At 36.9% G+C, this 25,893-nt stretch overlaps 1 protein-coding gene across 1 annotated transcript in view; it reads left to right on the top strand.

The window, feature by feature from the left end:
• Positions 1-25,636, top strand: part of LOC134805014 (uncharacterized) — a 53,516-nt gene extending 27,880 nt beyond the window's left edge. Inside the window, exons 23-29 of the mRNA XM_063778297.1 lie at positions 4,489-5,265; positions 11,012-11,266; positions 11,887-12,042; positions 16,047-16,156; positions 17,143-17,231; positions 23,477-23,607; positions 25,057-25,636. Coding sequence (XP_063634367.1) covers positions 4,489-5,265; positions 11,012-11,266; positions 11,887-12,042; positions 16,047-16,156; positions 17,143-17,231; positions 23,477-23,607; positions 25,057-25,110 — 1,572 coding nt within the window. The 3' untranslated portion in view covers positions 25,111-25,636. The remainder of the gene's footprint in view (positions 1-4,488; positions 5,266-11,011; positions 11,267-11,886; positions 12,043-16,046; positions 16,157-17,142; positions 17,232-23,476; positions 23,608-25,056) is intronic.
• Positions 25,637-25,893: the final 257 nt, after the last annotated feature.

Raw genomic sequence — 25,893 nt, 5'->3', positions numbered from 1 at the left:
GAGGGAGTGTCATTATAAACGTCATAATTTCATAGAAATTGTACATTAATGATGACATTGCCACACGTTGTCATCGCAAATGCCATGCAGAGTTAGCTTGGTCCGACTCTAGATAAAAATTAGTTTAAAATCTCCAACATAAAATTTTGTAAATATTTCACAAATCAAATAGTAATTCATTTCATATTTTTCCATGCCGCCAGGAGGGAAAGGTATAGAACCACATTATTTTTGTGTGAATGCTTTAACACCATAAGTAAATACCTTAACTTTAGCTCACAAGTACATTACATTTTCTTTTGAAGCTTGCGTTACACATACACAACACATAATATTAGCACTTGCGTACACAACACATTAATGAATAATTGATTAAGTAACATATAGAGAAGGCCCATTTTTTATCAAGAGATTAAAAAAAAACTTCTCTATTCTAATGAATACGAGCGTATAATAAATTCGAAATATTCTTTCCACTGCGTTACAAATTTTATCTATTTTTCTTAACTCAGTGGACAGTTCCGTTTAATGTACAGTTAGTTATATTAGGCCCCTAAAACGGTATCTTGTAATCAAGGCTCGGAAAATGCCCGCCATTTTGAAAACATAACCCTGTTCCGTACAACAGAGACTTCCTCGTACCTACAGTACCGGCCAATAATATATCACCTCCATGTTTTTACGCTACAACTTTTTTTTATATTTATAACTTACAAATTCTATAGATGAAGTGCATATTTTTTTCCATCGTATTTTCTCGAAAACGTTCATGTTTGTCATGCTACTTCAGTCAACCTCAGTACTTTTTGTACCGGTACTGACTGAAATAGCAAGACACGTTCGTATGTTTCCGTGAAAATACGAAGGAAAATAATTATGCACTACATCTGTTAGTAATTTCCACTTCACTACTTTAGGTAGTCTTGTAGTAGACTTTTGTGCGAGCGATGAAAAAAATTGGTGTCATGTAATGGTTTTTATTAATATATAGTCTGCTTCATATTTTTTTAATAGAGATTTTTAGTAATACGCTGGGAGGCTCAGCATATTACTAAAAAGCTCTAATCAAAAATATGGCCCTAATATTTTTTTTATTAGCCTATTTTAGTGTCCCACTGCCGGGCTAAGGCCTCTTCTCGTTATCTCCACTCGACCCTCTAAACCCAATAAAAGTAACCTTAAAAAATGGCTTAGTTGCGGTGATCTATGCTACCAACACAACCCAATCATACAAATTAGTTTCATACATCTATTTCTATCTTTACACATCATTTACATATCACCACTCTACTTAAGTTCTATGTATTATTAAACTGGCCATATTTAAATGCAATATTTAACTGACGAATTGTTATATTATACTTATCAGAAATTTGTTACATTATTTAAATCGGGATATCTGTCAATAGACTGCGCAACATTGTCCGCGCAAAATTTTTATTATAAAATCAATTATTTACACTGGAATCTCACAAAATATTAATATGTGGCATAAAACAATCATTTTGATTTCAACCACGAGATATAACGTTAATAAGTGATTGAAATCTCTTATTAATCTTATTATAGTTATTATCATAGACAAATCAACAACTTACATTTTATTTTCTTTCATTTCATTCAGCTTGACCACGCCTTATACGTTTTTCGTAATAAAAAGAATGTAAACCGATTGAATCACGTTGAAAAAAATAATTAGCCGAACCCACTAATTTAAAAATTAACTGAAGTAATTAAGAAATATATTTTGCACAATATTCTACAACCGATTTTGTTGTTACAAATCGACCTGCTATAGTGTAAACAACGTTATTTACGGTATTTGACGTCTGTCACTCACAACAGAAATACTACGTAAAATGTTTTGCACATCGAAATCACAAAGGAAAACAACTGCACTGCGAACGTTTACGTTCTACGTCTTTTTTTTTTTAATTTTAGGGTTGGCCGGACACCACCGTTATGAATCGGTAGTCGTCTAAGTAAATCGATATGAATTTTTCATTTTTCTTTTAATAAAAATAAGGAAAAGGTGGATAATTAACTGTAAATATGGATATATTTATCGTCACTTAACAGACAACAAATTTGACACAGTAATAACATAAATAAACTTTAAAATAGATCCCCAGTTAGTTTCAATTTTGACAATGGGTGCGACCTACTCGGTAGCTTGCGGGAAAACCATATAATTCTAGCTTTATTTAAATCTCAAATAAAAATTCATTATACGTCACAATTCGATACCTCAGTCTACGTGCCATCCAATCGTAATCGCTTGCTGTGACAATCGATTTGCGTTAGTTACATCTCTATATACGTCAGTCATAATGTGTCAAATACCGCAAATAACGTTGTTTACACTATAGTTGGATGCTGATAAACAATAATGTGTTAACCCACATGAGCACCGTTTTGAGAAAATGGCGGCCAAAGATTTTTTCTTGGTTTTTGGGTGTTTGTTCTAAAAATTTAAGATATCGTTCCTACTGTTGAATTTGTCAGTTTAAATACAATGAATACTAGTTATTTATAATTATAATATTTGAAATAAATTTAGATTTGTCGCAATAATCCCCTTTTTGTTTATTGCGAATTGCACGATGACGTGAAACTTTCTCAAGAACTTGTCATTATACTTAACACTGTTTTGCTAATTGTGTTAATCTACCTTTGAACTTATAATCAACATGTTATAGCACTTAACTTGTTGTTTAATACTATGTAATTTAATATACACATTTGGCAATAATCAATCAAGCCTCATAATGCATTGATATGATAAGTTTTTCGATTTGCAAGAATGATTCAAGTGTAACAAGTTATTTAAAATCATTATACTTATAAAAATAACATTATTTTACGATTGTGCGTACATTCAAATTGTTGAACTTGGCATTTAATGAATTCCTAAGAAAAACTACAGCATTTTGCGGTTTTGTTTAATTTATTTCGGTAAACTTATCTCAAAAACAAAACCCTTCAAAACTAGTGCGATTGTTCTTTATAAATACGTTATATCGATCAGCTTTAGTATTCACCTTTTGAAAACCACTAGAATAGGGAATATTAGGCAAAGCTCTGCGTAGGTGGCACCTTTGTGGCACATACAGTAAACAAACCACATTGACACATCACAGGTCACGTCAATCACATGGCCTACCGCGAAACATGAAAAACGAATTTTCGTTATCTAATCTCTCTATCACTCTTGCATATTCGAGCGATAAAGAGGCAGATAACTAAATTTCCATTTTCGCGTTTACCGGTAGGCCCTTGTTAACAAACCGCCTTGATGCATCAATGTCATATTTTATTGTCTGTGAAAACTTGTCAAAAAACAGTTTAAGGCACAGTATGTATAAGTTAGTCTATGAATTTACTGAGTCGGTAGTGCTGCACTCTGGCGGCAGTACATTGCAGTAATATTCCCTATTAACAGATTTGTACACAAAATTCGTAAAATCACTTATCATTGACACAATTTTTAGTAGGTACACTTACCTTCATAGCACTTCTGGTAAAACAGAACTAATGGAATGTGATTTCCGCAATAATGAGTTAACCTCTCTTAAGTCATTATTGACATTTTAGTATGCGTTCTGCCCATTACTGCAATAAGTTAAGGTACTAAACGCATTAATGCAAAACAGACAACACGTGTTAACGGATTTGTGTTAACCTTTTTTCCTTCTTTTGGAATATTTATAACTTTCAAATCACTAAGGTCATTTTTGCAAAATGAAGTCGAGCGGATCAGCTACAATATGGCATTAAAATCTAATTTTTTTAGTTTTTGTGGGTTGACACATTATTGCTTATCAGCATCCAGTTAACACATAGTTCTCAAGTCCCAATTTTTGTGTAAGTTAGTAACAAAATACCTTGATACTTTTATGCAAACATTTATTTCAGTACGTTTCGTTGTGCGGAATATTGACATAAATCCCAAGTCCCAATTCTCGTAAGGGCTAATGTATGTACATAGAGCGATGAAATAAAAAATAAAAAACTGCATCTCTTTAGTCATATTATTAGGCAAAAGAAATTCAATCGTTGTATTTAGGTACATGATATATATTGTCATTGCAACTAATATCTCTCGCGTCTAATATTGGTCCCTATGACAGTTGATTTATATATGGAGTAGCTGTGACTTAAAATGATTGTAGATTTTTTTAGCAATACATAGATACCGTAAATATATATTTTTTTAAGCTCAACATAAAGATACTTGAAGGAGCTGTCATAGGGACCATTATTCGACGCGAGAGGTATAATGGCACGGTGCAAACTTATCGTGGTCGCAATTAGATTCACATTTCAATGTACCATCGCCCAAACTGTTAACTGTACATCGGTAGACCTTCTGCCTTTTGTAATAAGGCCTACCGATGTACAGTTAGGAGTGTTGCTGTTTGTACATTATCCTTACGAGTTCACAATAAAGTGTCCTTATAAAATTGTTTGTGTCCGTCGCCGCCGCAGCCTCCGCGCGTAAGTACCCGCCGCGCCCCCACCGCCCGCGTCCCGCCCCGCACACTACACACCCTCCCCTCGTTCGACGAGTCGTTAGAAATGATCGAATACCATCGCTCGCCCGGCCTACGCAAACGCATACACCCTAAGAACAAAACCGTCAATGTAGGTTTCGAAAGAACGTCGCCCGGTAGGATGCGCACTATATCGCGGGGGAGCAGCGAGTCAAGCGATAGCAAAATGAAACCGCTATCCGACTTGGATATTCAGATAGCTCATAGCCCGCAACTAGGCGTCTCGGCCAACGAGCCGACTAAATCGCAAATGTTTGAAGCGAATAGACGCGGACGCTACGGCAAAGTCATAAGCAACACTGTAGACACTTGGGCGAGACAGACAATCCACGTCCGTGACGGCACTTATAAACCTCTCATATTCGGCGGGACTTATCCTATAGAAGTACCCGCTTCACCGCCCGAGGAAAAAGAAAAAATATTTAAAAAAACAGTACCCGTCGCTGAAGTGAAAGCTACTATAGACCAAACGACACACAGGCGAGAGTTAAAGAAGACTATCGAACGCAGCTTAGACAGATTCGAAGCGATACTCGCCAAAAGAGATCCCACCAATAAAAGACAGGCGTTTTCGAAACGCGTTGTCAACACTTTCGATATAGACGAGCCGGTGAATGTTGGTGAGACGAGAGATGTCCTGAAAGACAAGGATGCGAGATACTACGTTTCGGGGCCGAAGACGTTTAATATTGACGAACCTGTGGCGTTTATTTGAGGTGCAGTGAGTTCAGGTCCGAACGCTTAGCGCTGAGCACTGAGCGGCCGGCTGTGCGTGCCCGGGAACGTGGATATATTTTTTATTGATATTTATTTTTAACAAAAGAATAAATAATCGATGAGTTCGATCAAAAAGAACATTACGCATTTTTAGAAGCAATTTTCATAAAGCTTTTGAGTAAAAATAGTTACCAATTTTATTATTGCGTTTTCAACTTATATTCGTGTTTTTTCTTTCTATCGAGGGAAAGTTGTTTAATCAGGTATCAAATCGATGATGTTACTAGAATGGCCTCAAGATAGCTTTCATATTTTTTGCCAACCGTATTATGATATAAAAAAGAGCTACGGTTTTTCAAAAACTGCTGGCTGAACCAACTGCACCTTAAGTATTTTAGGGCGGCAAAAGCTGCATTTGATGACGATGATTATATTATTTAAAAATAAGTTGAATCAAAAATGAAAAATAACTAATTATTAAAGTAAGCACGCTGATCACGAAGAATTACGTACATTGACACGCCATTTCCCATCTCTATCGCACGCGCATAATTATGCTGCTTTCCCACCGATGTAGCCGCGGTCAATGCCACTGAATGAGCGGGACAGCAGTATCATTATGCGCTAGCGATAGAGATAGTAAAAGGCGTGTCAATGTACGAAATTCTTCGTGTTTAGCGTCCTTATGTTAGTCTGTAAAGTGGTAAAAGTACAATTGTTTACAATAATTTAAATTTTTGTGCAGCTAAAGCTAAAGAAATCTCAGTTTTTGTTTTATTTATAATAAAATTAAATTGTTTATATATATTTCAATGGTTGTACTAATATGTTGCATCAATGTTTTTTTATATACGAACCAATGTACAATTTCAAGTTGAATAGTTATATTATAATTATAAAATAAGTACGAGACAGGTCCTCACACAACAAGTGTTATCATGCTATGTGCAGTCAGCAGCAGAAGTTGCTAAGCGGGCGAGGTGTTCAAAATTACCTTGACACGCTCTTATTCTCTTAACAATAAAGTCGCTTCAAGATCATTTTGAACACCTCGCCCGCTTAGCAACTTCTGCTGCTGATTTTACACCAATGTTTACGCAGTTGATTTTTTTGTAAACGTTTTTACCATGCGGTACGTTAAATATATAAGCTTTTTATAGAAAATATATACTATAATCAAAGATGTGTAGGAAAAATGTGATTTTGTTCTAAAGTATTAAAATGTTAGTTGAATAGTTATTAAAGTAAGGACGATAAGCATGAAGAATTTCGTACATTGACCCGCCTGTTCCTATCTCTATCGCACGCGCGTAATTATATTGTTGTCTCGCCCATGATGCCGGTGTCAATGACGCTGTGCGACCGGGATAGCAGTATATTTATACGCGTGCGCTAGAGATAGGAACAGGCGGGTCAATATACGAAATTCTTCATGTTTAGCGTCCTTACTATACATTTTTTATTAAAATTGATATAAAGTTTTGTGACATAATAAACATAGTCACAATTAACTAGTAGGTAACGTAAATCAATAGTACAATAGTTAGTTCTCTATATAGAAACGTTAAGAGTCGGACCAAGCTAACTATGCATGGCATTTGCAACTGGCAAGGTGTGGTAATGTCATAATTAATGTCAAATTTCTATGAAAATACATCAATATAGTTAAGTGTGAAATAGCGGTAAGTGTGACTGGCCTTCACGTTGGGGCCTGTTACACATTGATTAGCAGAGGTCGGAATTCTTGTAGCATTTTTGAGCTGTCATAGGGACATCTCGTTTATCGACTTCCGATTAGTTATACATAATTATGTATAGCGATAAATACAGAATACAATATGTAAAATATGATTACGATTAGAAGTAAACAACATGCAGTCTTATCGCGAATGAGCGATCTCTTCGAGAAAACATTTAGATACCAACTTTTAGGAAATTATAAATAGAAATTAAAATAATAATATTTAATTGTTTCTTATAAATAATTTGTTTGCTGCTTACGCCTTTTAAACAATTTTCGAAAGAAATTGCAACGAGAATTGCATCGAAGTTAGTATCCAAAGGTTATCTCGAAAAAATCGCTCATTCTCGATAAGACTGCATGTTGTTTACTTCTACTCGTAATTATATTTTACATATTGTATTCTGTATTTATCGATATACATATGTATAATCGGAAGTCGATAAACTAGAAGTCCCTATGACAGCTCAAAAATGCTACGAGAATTCCGACCTCTGTTGATTAATGTTTATTGAGAGTTCATACATTGGCTACTTGCGTAGGTATAGTGGCAAATGTATGAACCTCGCAATAAACAGTAATCAATGTGTAAACAGGCCTAATGTGAGGGCCAGCCACACTTACCCGTATTGATTGACACTTTGTTCTGTTCAAGTCGGTGCAAAGTTAGCCTAGACGGACTTTAATGTGCAGATGTAGTGCATAATTGTTTCCCATCGTATTCATGTCATGCTACTTCAGTCAACGTCAGTACTTTTTGCACCGAGACTGACTGAAATAGCAAGACACGTTCGTACGTTTCCGTCAAAATACGATGGAATATAACTATGCAGTAAATCTGTACTAGTAATTGCATAGTGTGAATTATGTGTCGTAATTTATAAAAATATAATAATTATACATTTTCTGTTATTTATCAAACTTAGAAATCTGTCGTAAAGGCACTAAACACATAATAAATGTAAATGTGATACTGTTGTAATGTTTTGAATTGTATTTTTTTAATCGTATTGTAATCTCCATAGTTCGATGAGTTGTAGCAAAAAATCAAGTATTAAATGTTTACGATATATAAAATGATTATAATTTTAAACCGACGGCTCAGCTATTAAACTTAAAAGTATACAATTGGTGTATTGCAAGCGTGGCCTGCGCTATGAATAATTAAGAAAACACAACAACATGGTCAAACACAAACACACACACATCACATATGCACACGTCATCCCCACTACGCTTTCTTCCCTCGCTTGAATAAATGTTGTACTATGTATGTCTAATCACTGGTAGATATGTATATGTATAGATTGAAATAGTCAGTCAATAGTGCACTTTACTATTAAAACAAAATGACATGCATTAACGACACAAAACTCTGTCTTAGCGTTTTTGCTGATATTTTTTGAGCCTAAGTTCAATGTGTAGAATATTGTCTATAAATGAAGACCGTCAACAAGTTCTTTCATCGCTTGTAACTCTAGCGTTTGTGCACATACTCCACTTATACAAGGTCTGCAGAGCAGGAGTAAAACTCTTCCTTTCGTACTGTGCCTGAACGACGTACGTATGCAAATACGAGAGTTCTTGCCCTATGGGCAATTGTGCACTACAATCAATTCTACTGTCCGGCAGTCCGAGTTTTCATGGTCCGATATGGCATGAAAAAAACGGATGATTGGCTTGTGCACTTGTCCGTCTTTTTACTCGCAGGTGCGGCGCAGTGGCATGAAAAAACGGATGATTGACTTGTGCACTTGTCCGTCTTTTTACTCGCAGGTGCGGCGCAGTGGCATGAAAAAAACGGATGATTGGCTTGTGCACTTGTCCGTCTTTATACTCGCAGGTGCGGCGCAGTGGCATGAAACACACACCCCCCCTAGCCCGCCCCCGCCCGGCCAAGTCATGAATAACACTAATTCCAGACGCAGTGCACAAGCATAAACACGTTTTTCATAGCTGTCATCTCGGACCGGAAAAAAATTGTCCGGAATGGGGAAAAGTAAAATGTCGGACGGTAAAATTACGTCTAGTGCACAAGCTACTATATACATTTAATGGCGTGCCATATCGTACCGTAAAAACTCGGGACTGCCGGACAGTAAAATTCATTGTAGTGCACAATCGCCCTATGACGGTCTTCCCTGCAATACCTTTTTATATGCCGGTCTTTGCCACATTGACCTTAGTCTTATGGCCACAAAAACTAGCTGTGCAAGTTGTTTTTGTAGTTCATTAAAAAGAAAATTAATCGCATGTGAGAAAGCTTGTCAAATCGATGTTAAAATCTCCACGACTGACGCTTTGCTTTGCTGAAACCTTAAGAGGTAAAATTACCCGAGCTCCTTTTTGAATTTAGGTATTAGAGCCGTTACGCACTGTCGATTGATTGCCGGCGACTCAGTCGAGAGCGACTGTGACTTTCTATAATTTGTATAGGCGTTTACGCACTTGGTCGACGGTCGCCCGGGCGACTCGGCGACTCGCTACGTAGTGGCGACGCATAAGCGACTGCTGGTCGCTGGCGATCACTAGGAACACGGGTTCAAATGGAAGCGTTCACACTGCGAGCAACTGTCGAGACGACAAATTTTTATCCGTCTCTCTCTCGAACATAGTTGTGAAGAACACAATATGTTTTAGTGATGCTTACGCTCGGCTTGGTCTCCTGGAACTAGTTGCCTATGTGTTGGTCGCCGAGAGACCAAGTCGCCGGCGACTAGTCGACAGTGCGTTACAGCTCTTAAAGTCTTTTACTATGCCTCCTGTGTTTTTCCTTTCTGTTTTCACGACCGTCCGAAAGAGTACTGTTTTATATACAACACCGAAATCTTATCATATTCGTCCAATCAGTCACATGAAAACTTGAATATACATTAAATAGACGACTTTATATATCATTTGAAATGAAGTCATTATAAAAAAATATCTTATGTTTGAGTAATTTACCCAAACTGTCTAACAAGAAATCCCAAAAAAATTACACAGAGAATACTTGAATAAGTTGAATATTATACACGGTGTTTTTTTTTTGTTAAATTCCGTTAACTTCGGAGTATGGCCACATGGCAAATGTACAAATGAACTTACATTTAAGGAATCTTAATGGCATTTTAAGTTAATTTTCGTTAATTTGTTTAAATGTTGTTTTTATTTTTTATTAAATGTTGCATAAAGAGTTGTTGTAACATGGGCATTATTTTTGACTGAACTAAACAATTCAAAACGATGACATGTCAATGTTATTTCGATCGTACAAGATAATACTTGCGTTTAGCAGCAAATGTATGACATCGTTCTAAACTCTAAACACTAATCAATATGTAAACAAGCCCTAACATAACAGGGCCTTATCAGATAAAAATAAATGATTATTTATCTTTAAAATTTAGTTAATTACAATACCGGTGTCTTTGACAAATTAAGTTAAGCTCAGGAATGCCCCCTTGAAATTAACGGAGTTTAAAAATAATACGGTGTATAACATCTGTATCGATTTATAACGGTTACAAGCTGTTCAATAAATCATTAGCTAATCATCGCATTAGTTAGCATGCACCTAAAGTCAATGCTGCCCAAACAATATAATGCAAATAATCTTTCCCTGGATATTATAAAAACAAGCTATAAAGATGTAACCTCAACTTATATGTCAATACATACCGTTTCAGGAAGATTTTGTTATTTCTAACCATACTCTGAGAGTTGAATATGTACCTTATATGTATATGCATTTTTTAAGGTTCAATTTAGCCTTTTTGAGCCCACTGTGGGGCTTAGCCAATTTATATAAGACTGTCCTATAAATCGTATAAACAATTAGTTATGAATAAAAATATTTGGAATAGTTATGCGTCTTTTACACAGTTTTCATAATACCTAGAGTGTTATAAACCATTTCGATGATGTTTGATCATCGAATTTTCCATTGAGAAACGGCATTGTATTGACGCTTAATAAGTTATAATAATCTATCGACGGTTTTGAAATAGATCTTAAATAAAATCTTCCGGGAGGGATTAAATTCATTCACCTCGCACTCTACACAAACAAAACACGTACTCTATCGACGGTCAGACGTTTGCGTTGCGTATTCTGTGCGTGTGTGGCACAGGCGCCGGCGGACGCGGGCGCGGCAGCGGGGCAGGGAGCGGACGAGGCTGACGAGCCGAGGCCTCAGATCACGATGCCCGGGGCGACCGCGAGCCGGCCGGCGTTGTACGCGGACTATGAGGATGATAGACCACCTAGTGCTGATGTGAGTAAAACCTGTACGAGGTCAAGGCCGGATCCAGGGGGTGGCCACGGTGGTCATGACCCCACGCCCCTGGGCCCTGGGCTGTGTCTAGAACAACAGATGATATATTTTCGTTTGCAAAAAAAATATTATAATTTGAGAATGTGACACCAGCTGTGTGCATGTAGACGTGCACGTGCGCCAACATTTTGGAGCCGTGCATGCATACGTCACGGAAGCGCTGTGCCGTTTCTCATAAGGATCTCTATATTACAACGGACATGTGCACGTCTACGCACACGCATCCAGTGTGAACAGCCCCTAACTGGTCGTATTGCGATAACTTAAAATGAAAACTAAAATAAAAACTGACGATTTTGATATATCCCATATCTTGCGTTAACAGCAACATATTTAGACAATTTTAAAACCTTAAGTGCCACTTGCACCATCCCACTAACCCGGAGTTAACCGGTTAAACCGTTAACGCAGTGTCAAATTGTACTGGGAACCAAGGTAACTCCCGATTTAACCGGTTAACCTTGGGTTAGTGAATGGTGCAAGTGGCCCTAAGTTGATTAAACAAGGCCTGTGAATGCTTACTCAAAAATTGTTCTTTATAACATGTTTTAATGATACAGACGGACCGCGACACGGACACTCCAAAGCCAGCCAAGAAGTCGGACACCAAGAAACAGGAGCCACAGAAGAAATCTGGCTGGCTTGGCGGCATCTTCACTAAACTCACGCTGCGGCCGCCCAACCAGATGATACTGCCTGACGACAAGAATCCCTCTGTGAGTAGGACTAAAAACTCGGTAGGAAGGAGGGAAAGACGTACGGAAATGCCGACCCTTCTCTAGTTAGCATAAAATAAACTGAAATACATGTGGCGGAGGCCGGATAGGATTCAAAACGACGTCATTAAGCTATCGCGTCGATCGCCGTAAACCCCATTACGGCGGAATCCGTCCAGATTTCTCGACTATATCAAAAACACTAATCAAAATATTTGATAAAATAATTTGATTTGTTCCCAAAGTAGCATAGAATATTTCAGAAATTAGATGCTAACAGATGGCTATCTTAGAATTTTCTCTAATCCGAATATATTTCATTTAGAATCTGGTCACCCAACCAGATGATACTGCCTGACAAGAACCCCCTGCTGTGGGTAGGACTAATGGGAGTATGACAGTACGGGAAAGGCATAGGTTTCTCTAGTTAGCTTTAGACTTTTCTCTAGTCCGAATATTCATTCATTTGGAATTTGGTCACCCAATCAGATGATACTCTCTGACGACAAAAACCCCTCTGTGAGCAGGACTAGTGGGTATAAGACAGTAAGGGGAAGGCGTACCGAGATGCCGACCCTTCTCTAGACGAATTTAAACTCTCTAGAACTTAGAATATGTAAGAAATTAGGATTTGGTCACATAACTAGATGACACCATTTTATTCCAGCTAGCGATTCAGTAGCGCGTTAGTAGCGATGCAGAATATTGTTTACGTGTGCCTGAGTATATGACATGGCCAGCGTCAGCACAGATGTAGTGCATAATTGTTTTCCATCGTATTTTCTCGGAAACGTTCGTACTTGTCATGCTCCTTCAGTCAACCTCAGTACTTTTTGTACCGAGACTGACTGAAATAGCAAGACACGTTCGTACGTTTCCGTTAAAATACGATAGAAAATTATTATGCACTTGATCTGTATCGCGACTGTATCGTTACTGTATGCTACTAAATCGCTGCAAAAAGTTCCTTAGGCATAAGTTTTCAAGCAAATGATTCGAGTAATTAATAAAGTTTTCCAACATATTTTGTTTATATTCGCTCTTTTCCTACAAAGATTCTTATTGATTAAAGCCAAATAAGTATAAAAATATCTCCATAAGTTGACGAGCCCCAGTGTAATAAATAATCTTATATATTTTTAGTATATTATTTCCTTTCTGTATTATTTATATGTATGTTTATGTATTTATTATACCTATGTTATATTTCTTCTCCGTGTTCCTTTTCATAATTACTATTCAATAAATATGTTATTTTTCATGGCTTTTTAATATTCTCCTGCTAGCTATCCTGCTACCTACTTTAATTATTATTTTTATTTAATATTTGTTGCATAAAAGAAAATCTTACCCTAAAAAAGGAAAACTTAACACCAAGAGGCACCTCTACCTGTCAACCTTGTTATATACTATATAACCCTTTTACCGTCCACACGTACATGTGGGTGGCTAACCATATTTTTTTGCGCTGTCAGCCAGGCGACAACAGTCACATAGTTTGTTTGAAGAAATGTTATACTACGTTCTACTAAAATGCTACGTAGTTGGTACCCATTATGGATTTTAACTATGGATTAGGGCTTATAACTGCCATAAAATGTATGTTTGTTTATTATAACTACCTACCATAAAACTTGGATTTTAAAAGTGACCCAAGCGACCGTAACCATGGCAACGAGTGAAAAGAAAAAGTTGATGCACCCATTTAACGTGTGGCACAATAATCTTTGCAATAAAAGAGCGAATGTGAACTTTAGCTGAAAATATGTAGGTTTTGGCAAAAAAATGCTAAGTTTTACGTGACAGCTACTATATACAGGGTGGAAAGGCACGACGATCCTTCCCGGAAGTATTAGGTCGTTTAAGTGATACAGAGAGGATTGGTAATGGTAAGAATCGTTAGTTGAGTAAAAAAAAAATTGCAAATTTACTACTTTTTAACTGTGGTGACAACCCTATAGCATGTGCACATCACGGCTATAGATTAAGGATCTCCGTCGGGAAAGCTCGGGACTTTACACTTTTTTCCGATCGTTGACAGAATCGCAATGATGTATGAATGACGCATAAATGTCAGATAAATCAAATGAATGCAAAAATATTACAAACAATTTTATTACTTTCTTAGATAATTACTTTTTGCCAATATTTAACACTATCTTCTCTTCACATACGGTGTTCAAATGTACCTCCGTGTCTTACAACGCCGCCGCAGCCCGTGCCCGAGTATGTCGATGCACATGCGATAGTGTATGCTCTTCGTCATTTTTCCTCCGCAGATTGTCCTCCGCAGAAAGCACCAATTAGCCTTCGTCTCATTTCGTCCGCAGTTTCACATTCCGTTTGGTACACCATATCTTTTACACAGCACCACAAATTTAAATAGCCACGAGCATCTAACAACGGCATTTTTATTTGACGAATATGACATTAAATAAGTAAAGTTCAATGAAAATTAATTCCAAACATCAGACGTTTTGTCTATTTCCTACCACGCAAGAAGGTTTGTTAGTTTGGTATTGAAAAAGTATTTATTCTTGATTTATTCTAATGTTCTGTTTTGTATGTACATTTGGTGCCTCTAACACAACCTACTTGTATTATTTTATTATTTTAGATAGTTTCCAATTATTCGAAAATAATTTTGTGAAACGTGTTAAGAAACTAAAACCTTTTTATCAGTCAAGGAAACCAGAGATATTTATAAGACGATTGCGTACTTTTGAGTGGTTGTCAATGTCACCATTTGAACTGTCGTTGTAAACAACGTTGTGGATAGTATTATTAATATTAAGGAATAACATAATACTTCATTCAAGTATTGAACAAGTGGAACCACTAAGAAAGCGAAAATCCTGCAACGATTCTTACCGTGTTGTAAGCAGACCTATAAATGGTTAGATGGCAACAAATTAGCATAATTTCCTGTCGTATACTGATTGTTTACAAGTAAGTTCATTGACCCTGTCACCTGTTAGGGTGAGAACAAAGTAGTTTTTTGCATGGATGTTTAAAAGGCCATAATTTAGAAACGGTTGCCCATATTAACATAGTTTCTATGGAGAAAATATAGAGCTTAGGCTAAACTATCTCCCATTTCCGGAAAGGATCGTCGTGCCTTTCCACCCTGTATAAAATGGATGGGCCATCATTCGACGCGAGAGGTGTAAGTGTATGCTGTAACGACTAAGGGTCACTTGCACCATCCTACTAACCCGGGGTTAACCGGTTAAACCGGAAATCCAGTGACAAATTGTACTGGTAACCATGGTGGCTCCAGGTTTAACCGGTTAACCCCTGGGTTAGTGAATGGTGCAAGTGGCCCTAAGAGAATTTTCACGTTGTCCGATCCGATATCAGAAGTCGGATACGACCACAAAGAAGTAAAATTTAATATGTGGTAATTTATATTTATTTAATCCATTTAATTAATAATTATATGTAATTCAATATAAAGCATCAATACAAATAATAAATAATAAAATGACGATACGCCATATGGCACCCTCTAGTGGCTGTATTTTTTTCACGGGTCATCCGACGCCCGATATCTTTCTTCGTGCTGAGGCCACAATCACAACTCACGATGACCTTAAGCGTCATTGGCGTTGAAAGTTATAAGTAGGGTGTGCTCCCTCCGGTACTAGTTTCACAACTCACGACGATTATAGGCGTCATAAGGGTTGAAAGGGTAATTACTAGGGTTATTCTCCCGGTACCAGTTCTCTATACAAATTCAGTCCTGAAACCGGGAATTTCCGGTGCTTGCCATAGTTATGTACAAAATCCGTATGTACTGTAAGTCCCGGTAGCATCATAAGACAAAAAAATATTTTTGTATTGAAATGATAGACTTATTCGTTTCCGAAATCAAGTTGCACTACAGATATTTTTGTCTGCCACAAAGTAAGTTTTTCTTAATTTATTTCAAAATTTATACCTACAACTCTGTAAGGACCTGTTTCGTTACAAAGATAATTATAAACATTCCCTCCATTGTTCAGATCGTGTGGGACGCCGTGAACAAGCGCTGGCAGAACCTGGACGCCGACGGCGAAGAAACGGCGTCGGTGCCGCCGCCGCCGCCCAAAACCGCCGACATTCCTGCTATGCAGTAAGTACTGACATACAAACATTCTCTCCATTGTTCATATCGTGTGGGACGCTGTGAACAAGCGCTGGCAGAACCTGGACGCCGACGGCGAAGAAACGGCGAAGAAACGGCGTCGGTGCCGCCGCCGCCCACATTTCGGCCATGCAGTAAGTACTATCATAATAACGGCATCCTAGTCTAGTCAGTAGTGACCCTGAAATGAAATGAAATGAAATGCGTTTATTTTGCTTACCATTATGTACCGATAAGTTGGTAGAGTCAATTGTATTATGTCCAGATAATGTCAATACTTTATATTAGTAGGCATGCAAAACATTTTAAATCCTATTTATATTAAATTACATAATCAATTATGTAGCCGCCGTGCAGGTCAGGATCTCGACGACTCAAATAAAAAGCTTCGATTTGAAGTAAACTATTATAATTTCAATAGGTACTGGTTTTACAATGGTTCCTTGACTAAACGGTTAAATGTAAAAGTGGTGTGGTAATCGTATGGAGGCTGATGAAAGAGTGATTTGCATAATTTGAATGTCCGAAAATAGTGGTTAAGATTTGGGTGCCTCTAATTGGCCGCGATACATAATATGTGGAGCGCTCCTATTGGTGCTTTAGAAAAAGCTTCCAAATACTAGCCGAGCCCGACGGCTGCGTTTAGTTACTGTATTATACAAATAAAGGTTGCGTTCGCAACAAATTACAATAACATTAAATAAGAATAACAATAATTAAGACGTAGACGTCCTAACTTAAGACGAAAAATAAATAAAGCCAATAATTAATAATAAATAAAATGTCACAATATGAATAAAAATCTACGTTTAAATATTCCTTAATGCTATAAAAATCTGTCTACGAAGCTGCAGGGTAAAATCCTAGTAAGGGCATTTATTTGTGTGTTTATCACGATTATTTGTTCCTGAATAATGAATGTAATCTATTTAATTTGTTCCCTAGTTGTAAATAATGTTTTATTTATCTTTCAGTACGTCGTCACCACTACAAGCGCCGCCCGCGGCTGGTCTGCCGCCCGCCGCGCCCGTTTCCAATATTTTCAAAATGCAGAAGGGCAGACGTAAGTATTTAATACTTTTTGATATAATATATCATTTAAATTGATCTAATAATATAATAAGTAAAGTGTATTCAACCTTACGTGTCTTATTATGTAAACAAACGTGACGTCAAAGTGTCAATTCAACAATACGATAGATCTAGACATAGTAATGTCAGGTGTTTTTGAGGTGATCCGTTCGTTACTGCGATTATTGACGAAAATCTTATTAGAAATGATATCTTTCAGTGGTTATCTGGTTGATTTCAATACTTTGTGAGTTTTTTTAAATATACAACAACATTTTAAGTTATGATTATTGTGCAATTAAAGAGGAAAGTGTGATATTGCTGGCAACCCCAGGCTAGCATACACAAAAGTACAAGAGCTCTGCAAGTTTTATTCGAAATTAATATATAATATCGCATTAAAATCTGTGTTCGTGCATTCAAAAGTTTTAATAACCAATGGACTTCTATGTATAAGAATAAGACATCTAGCTGAGGCAGATTAACATCGAAATTAGATACCGGTAAGAATAAACATCCGACCGTTTCACTTTGAAGTTTATAAACAAATCTGACGATGTGTTTTACTCATCTATGATTGGACGACACACTTGACAGGCGTGCACTATTACCAACCGCAGAAGCCAATTTAGTGATACCAGGGCAAAAAATAAAAAACTGAGTGCGTTCAGAAACTAAATCGATTTTAAGTATCGATTATAAACATCGATTATACCTAGAATCGATTCTTAAACATGGGATCAAAACAAAATATTGTATGCTTCAAATGCAAAAGAGAAGTAAAAGATAAGGGCATCATCAAATGTTCGCAATGTTCAATGACGTTCGACAACGAGTGTGTTAATATGGTTCTCAGCAGAATTAAAGCGATGACTTCTAGACAAAAAGCCAATTATAAGTGCCCAACATGTCAAACCATCAACAGACAGAGTGGAAAGACTGATTGCATTCGCGCTTCGTCCGCAAATAAAGCAAAAACTCAGCCCAGTGCCCAAAATGAAAGAAGTACCTTAGCTCAGACAAAACTAAATAATCAAAAGTCCCCCATACGACTTGCGGAATTAACAGGACCTGAACAATGCAGTACTATCCAAGAGAACTCAAAGAAGATTACTACGTCACTAAACCATTGTTCCTTAAATTTATCAAATATCTCGAAATCATATAGCGACGCCCTTAAATCTTCATTCTGTAGCGTCAACAGTTTTGAGGCCTTAAATTCTACTCCCAACGAAACGACGACTGAAGACATTGCCTCACTTAGCCTTCCAAATCTGGAATCTCAAAGCTCCACTGTCGAGGAACTTAAAATCCAAATCTGGAATCTCAAAGCTCCACTGTCGAGGAACTTAAAACCAGGATCACACAGCTAGAAGAACACCTTCAAAGTGCCGATGCAGAGGTACAAAAGCTTCTAAATGAGAATTACGAGCTTCAGGACGCGCTACGTGAAACACGGAAAAAAGGCGACTTTTATCGCAATCTATTACAATGTCAAGCGGAAAAATCGCCCATTAAGACCCCCACCAATAAAACTAAGAAGCGCGATAAGGGACCGATTTTAAGCAAAGAGTCATCGTCAGATTCTACAGGAACAACCTCACCTTTGTCTAGAAAGAAAACAGTAAATAGATTAACAACTACCGCGATAGAGCCAGCGTCTGCGCAAGTCACAACTAATCAAATCATAGATGTGGAATACGAGATCGATACAAACTCAACAAAACCAGCCTCTACCACACAGGCCACTCCAACTACAGACTTGTCAAAAGTATCCTTGCAAAACAACGAGAGTCAAGCAATTAAATCTAATAACATGCACCAGGATTATACCAAGAATAAAATCTGCATAGTGAGCGCGAATAATACGAATAAAGTGCTCCTTACTGCACAACGTCACCTAGCTGAGTATGATCTGTGCCATTTTCTGTACCCACATGTAGGAACAAAACATTTGTTAAAGGACTTACCAGGTAAGGTCAAAGGGCTTACAAAGCGTGACCATTGCATTATATTAATTGGTGAGGAAGACTTTAAAGAATCACAGAATTATTCTAAGTTAGTTACTGTTCTAAGAAACGGTGTCCAAACCATTGAACATACAAATATCATTATTTGTGTTCCAACCTTCTACTGTGGACATGACGCAAACTTGTTTAACGGAAGAGTGGAAGCTTTTAATAGATTACTATACCTTGACAATGTAAAGCATGAATATGCCTACATTCTAGATAGTAACAGAAATCTGGTTTATGACTATACAATGTTTTATAGGAAGTCTGGCCACATAAACAACTCTGGTATAGAACAAATCTTTCAGGATTTAAAGTCATTCTTAGACGACTTAACCTTCCTCAATATGGACACCAATAACACATTGTATCAGTCAATATCAATAGACCCTGACGTAGAATCCATAAAGAACAAATCAAGTGGCTCTACCGTTAATAGAATCACAAACTACTTTAAGCCCAAGAGGAAAAGTGGAGCTGGCCAGCTTTTTCGTGAATAATACTAGAGATATATTAATTTTGCACCAAAATATAGCTGGAATAATTAACAAAAAAGATATTTTTGAACTCACACTAGACAATCTATGTAAACAGATAGGGGAAATTGACATTATATGCCTAAGTGAAACATTCATTAAACTTGGAGTAGAATCAAACTTGAAAATTAATGATTATAGGGTAGCAGCTTTCTATTCACGTACCAATCAAAAAAGAGGGGGAACCTGTATTCTGGTTCGCTCAGATATACATTACAATTCAACATCTAGGGAGATGTTAATGAGTTTTCTCACGGTTATGATTTTGAATGCTGTGGTATCGAAATTCCATTTGTAAACCTTTTAGTAATATGTATTTATAGAACACCTTCATCTAACGTATATATATTCTTTGAGGCACTTAACAATCTCTTAAAAAGAGTCTGCCGAGGGAAAAATAAAAATATCATATTGTGTGGTGACTGGAATATTGATATGATTAAATGTAACACTCAAAGTAGAGAGTTAAAAAGTATTCTAAGTAACTACAACATAATTAATTACATTACAAAACCAACGAGAAAGACATCATGCATTGACATAATAGCTAGCAATATTCAGAAGGGAATACCTGGTATACACACACTTGGCTTATCTGACCATGATACTGGTCAAACTTTATCATGTAGTCTTAGTATAAAAAACAACTTTTTGAAAAAACCTTTAGTGTGGTATGAAAAGAAAAGAGACTACAGTGATGAAAACATTCAGAAATTTATAAACGCTATTGCTTCGCTTTCGTTCTCCGAGGTCTATGAAAACAATACCACAAACGCGGCCTTCAATGCATTTCACGATTTATTTATGTTATTTTATAACCTCTGCTTCCCATTTGTCAGAATCAAGCATGTAACTAAACCCACTGGGAACGTGTGGATAACAAGGGGCCTTAAAAAATGTTGCATTAAAAAAAGAATTTTATATTGTAAGTATCAATATTCCAATTCTAATAAAAAAGAAAATCTTAGCCGCTACAAACAATACTGCAAAATTCTTAAAAAATGTATGAATGCAGCACAACAAGCAATTAACCTTAAAAAAATTCGAAATGCCAAAAACGTGTGCAAGACTTCATGGAGCATTATAAAAAAAACATGTAGCTCCACTGCAGAACCTTCTGAATTAAAAGAAATTACTCATAACAATATTACATACAACAACCCCTTAGAAATTGCAAAACAATTTAACCAATACCTAATAAAATTAACAAACAACAGTAAAAATTAACAAACACACTTGTAATGTAACATCCTTAATTCATCAAAACAGGCACACTATATTTTTCTTACCTGATGATCATTATGAGATTTTTAAAGCTATAAGGAACCTTAAAAATACCCAGTCTACGGGCTACGACGGCATTACTGCAAAAATCTTGAAATTAACTGCCAATATTATCTCATTACCATTATATCATATTATAAATCTGTCATACACAGAAGGGGTATTTCCGGATAGGCTCAAGATTTCTGTAGTGAAACCGCTTCGTCCTCGTCCTATCACTTTAATCCCTGTCCTATCTAAAGTTTTTGAACGATTAGTTTTTAGGAAAATAATCGACTTTCTAGCCAAGCATAATTTAATAACCCCCCAGCAGTACGGTTTCCAAAAGAATAAATCGACAACACATGCCTGTTTCGAGCTAATACGAAACGTTATCTTAGGTTTAAATGACAAAGCAGCACTTATGCTGGATATGAGTAAGGCGTTTGACTTCATGTGCCATGAGACCTTACTTTCAAAATTATATAAATACGGCATAAGGGGACAAGCATATTTGTGGTTGGAAAGCTATCTCAATGGACGGCAACAATGTGTTGAAGTTATGAAAATGGTGAATAATCACAAGGAGTCATATAACTCACCCTACGTGGTAAATAAATGTGGCGTCCCACAGGGCAGCATACTGGGGCCGATATTGTTTCTATTATATATTAACGATTTACCTAGAGCCACACATAATGATACGATACTCTTCGCAGACGATACAACTATTATAATTAAAGAGACGAATGGTGCTTCTCTATGTCATAATATTGCACAGACGCTAACAAATATTACTAAATGGTTAGATGATAATAATCTTAATGTAAATCTAAAGAAAACACAGTTAATCCAATTTCAAACTTACAAAAGTAAATCCTTTGATGTAACTACCGACTTTAATAGCGTGCAACTTAAGGAAACGGATGCTGCAGTTTTCTTGGGTATACATATTGATAAAAACTGCAATTGGAAAGCTCATATCAACTACTTATGTAATAAGCTAGATCGTTTTGTTTATGTTTTGTATCGTTTGCGTTCTATTGTCTCTGAAGCGGCAGCAACCGCAGCCTTTCACGGCTATGTATCATCACAAATTCGATACGGCTTAATAATATGGGGCAACTCTACCGAGGCCGATAGAGTCTTTAAAGCGCAAAAAAGATGTGTGAGATCATTATGCGGGGCCCACTACTTAGATAGCTGCAAGCCATTATTTAAAAGAAAAAAAATACTGCCTTTACCATCCTTGTACGTGTTCGAAATGTGTAAATTTGTTAAAAATAATATAGGTTTGTTTCAAAAAAAGGGCAACGATAAACGGCACAAACACGACCTAGAGATACCGACGCATCAAAGGCTAAAGCTGTTCCAAAATAACTGCTATTGTATGGCTGTAAATTTGTATAATTCTATTCCTGTTGGTATAAGGATACTAGAAGGAAAGGCTTTTCAAAAAAAATTGTATAGTCTACTATTGGAACATTGTTTTTATAACTTAAATGATATAAAACAACATTTTAAAATTAATAATTTTTAGATAGGATTTAATTAAGTAGGAATTTGACATTGATACACATTAACATTTTTGATTTTTTCTGTATTTTTTCTTTTATTGGAAATTTAATTTGATCATGAATGCTGAAATTTCAGCCGGACATGTAAATAATTGTACAGTTTACTGTTGGAAAATCGATAATGACATGAATGATTAAAAATTTATACAACTATTTATAATTAACAATATTTAGATAATTTAGTTTAGTAATTTGATATTGATACACATTGACATTTTTTTTTTCTTTCTCTTCAACATTATTCTGTACTGCTTATTTAATATTTGTTATGTAATTTTGTGATAAATATTTGAATGCTGAAATTCCAGCCAGACATGTAAAGAACTGAATTTGTATATATTGACATCTTATTTATAACTCGTGTTTTATCAAATAAACGATTATCTTATCTTATCTTATCTAAGTAATTAATACTTACGGTATAGTATATCATTTATATGATCTAATGATATAATATGTAAAGTGTATTTATCCTTACGTGTCTTATTATGTAAACAAACGTGACGTCAAAGTGTCATTCCAACAATACGACAATCTAGACATTGTAATGTCGGTGTTTTTGAGGTGATCCGTTCGTTACTGCGATGTTTGACGAAAATCTTATTAGAAAAGATATCTTTCAGTGGTTATCTGGTTGATTTCAATACTTTGTGAGTTTTTTTTAAATATACAACAACATTTTAAGTTATGATTATTGTGCAATTAAAGAGGAAAGTGTGATAATGCCTTCGAGAAGTGTTTGTTTACATGATAGAACAAGTAAGGATGAATACACTTTATACCATTGAATCATACTACCATTTCCCGGCCTCTGCAATAACTTACTATTAATACCTCCACTACCTCCAGACATAAAGAAGTCATACGTGGATGTGTTCAACCCGAGCGGCGCGCCGACGCGACCCCTCCCGCCGGCGTCCGAGGTGCTCGGCCCCGGGCCCGCGCTCGGCGCTCCGCCGCAGTACATGCTTCCACAACAGGTAAACGTAACCACCGTAACCGGAAAGTCTAATGCTCAACAACATAATACTTTCCGGTCGGTGCTACATCTATTGTCATTTGACAGTACTACTACTACTACTTAAAGTACTGATAATTCCGCTACTCGATGCTAGATGTCGACTATGAAAATACACATTTTTTTGGTACCAAAACTGATGTATGGAGTGAGCACTCTTGTCTTACTATATTTCTCTATGACGTAACTTTGGTTTCATGCATAGATGGTAGGATCCTATAGATGTGCTATACGCGTGCGTCCGTGAAGGACAGAACATACGCAATGTGACATTATTATTGGTCGAGTTCATTTATTGCCAACCATAATCCATACTAAATTTACGGTGGTGGTCAATAAAAAAAAATGTGAGACTGTGACAAGGACAAACAATAATAGCGCTTTCGCTGCTCGCTTGGATACATAAGACTATCCCGTTCGGTCATTTTCCCCCACCCCTCATGCCTGATCTAGTTATACTAGATTCATGGTTTCATTGTACCTTCATTTCATTATACCCATTACCAACATTCCTCGATCTCAAAACGGAATAGTATCAAAATGTGCTTACAAGTTTGCTATAACAAATGTTTTATGATTTATCCAACACGCTACCAGGAGGCGGACAACGTGAATGGCTACTAACAGGTATACACGCCAACGAACTAGAATAACTATAGAAGTCTGACTAGATCTCAAAAACCGGACAAGTGCGAGTCGGACTCGCCCACCGAGGGTTCCGTACTTTTTAGTATTTGTTGTTATAGCGGCAACAGAAATACATCATCTGTGAAAATTTCAACTGTCTAGCTATCACGGTTCGTGAGATACAGCCTGGTGACAGACGGACGGACGGACAGCGGAGTCTTAGTAATAGGGTCCCGTTTTACCCTTTGGGTACGGAACCCTAAAAATGACCCCACGTGTATTGTGCCCCGAGCCCCGAGCGACACAACTGTACAAACAGCAACACTCTCAACTATCCATCGGTGGACCTTATGCCTTATGTAATAAGGTTTACGAACTGTCAGTTAACAGTGTGGGCGATGGTACTGCGCCCAGCTGGACAACGTCAAATATTGTAATGACGCAAAATATGGTTTACATACAGAATTTGTTTTAGCCAATCAAAATTATTTGTGACTAATCACAACTTTTTTAATAGCGGGAAATTTTGTATTCATGATGCGTGTAAGATAACTGTAAGTCATGTGGGCCGTTTTTTGAAATCAAAAATGTACTGAGAACTCTTTCTAAGAGTTTTTAATCCTTTTTTTTACCTTGACCGCCAATGACGTCAACAGACGCGCGCGGCTACAGCCCAATATCAACCTTCGTGCATTCCGACAAGGTTCACGATGACTATGACACGATGCTTAAAAGAGTTTTTTTAATTGTTTATTTACCCAATATTATTTTTATTTTCTTCCAGACCTTTGACCCGTCTCAATCGCAGCCCGAGGACACCTACAATAGTGGCTATTGAAGCCCTCCGATCTCCACTAGGCCACATCTCGCCGCACACGTCTCATAGCCGACCAACGACGAACATCGACGGATTTTCACGTCATGACTGGTTTTCACGTCATGACGGGTTTTCACGTCTTGATGGACATACATATCCTATAGATGACCAATGAACGCCGATGGGTGTTCACGTCAAGACGGATATACACGTCTCATAGCCGATCAATGAAGATCGACGCGTTTTCACGTCTTGACGGATATACAAGTCTCATAGCCGACCAAAGAACGCTGACGGGTTTTCACGTCATGACGGATATACACGTCCCATAGCCGACCAATGAACACCGACGGATTTATACGTCAACACGGATATACACGTTTCAGAGCCGACCAACGAACACCAGTGATGGATTTAAACGTCATTGACGGATATACACGTCTCATAGCCGACTATTATGATGATTGATGATGAAAGCCATACAAGCATGAGAGAGACTTTACTAAATATTACGGCAATATATATACCAAGGATTTTTCTTGATACAAGCCAATACAAGGACATTAACCCTTTACCAGGCTGACAGTTCTAAAATGACAATGGAATGTCAGTCTTACTCATCGAAAATAGAACACATGTTTGAAGTGCCGTATGTGGGAAATATATATTCCTTAGCCTGGTAAAGGATTAAAGGTGTAACTAAAGTACAGTCGCCATCAGATATATTGGAGCTGCCGAGGTGCTCAAAAATATCTGAATAGGCACTTTAACGCCTTTACAATAGAGGTGTGTTCAGATATTTGT

This window comes from Cydia splendana, chromosome Z (assembly GCF_910591565.1).
Source record: "Cydia splendana chromosome Z, ilCydSple1.2, whole genome shotgun sequence".
Taxonomy (NCBI): Eukaryota; Metazoa; Arthropoda; class Insecta; order Lepidoptera; family Tortricidae; genus Cydia; species Cydia splendana.
The sequence above is the reverse complement of the archived record's forward strand: the minus strand, read 5'-3'. Positions and strand labels throughout refer to the sequence as shown.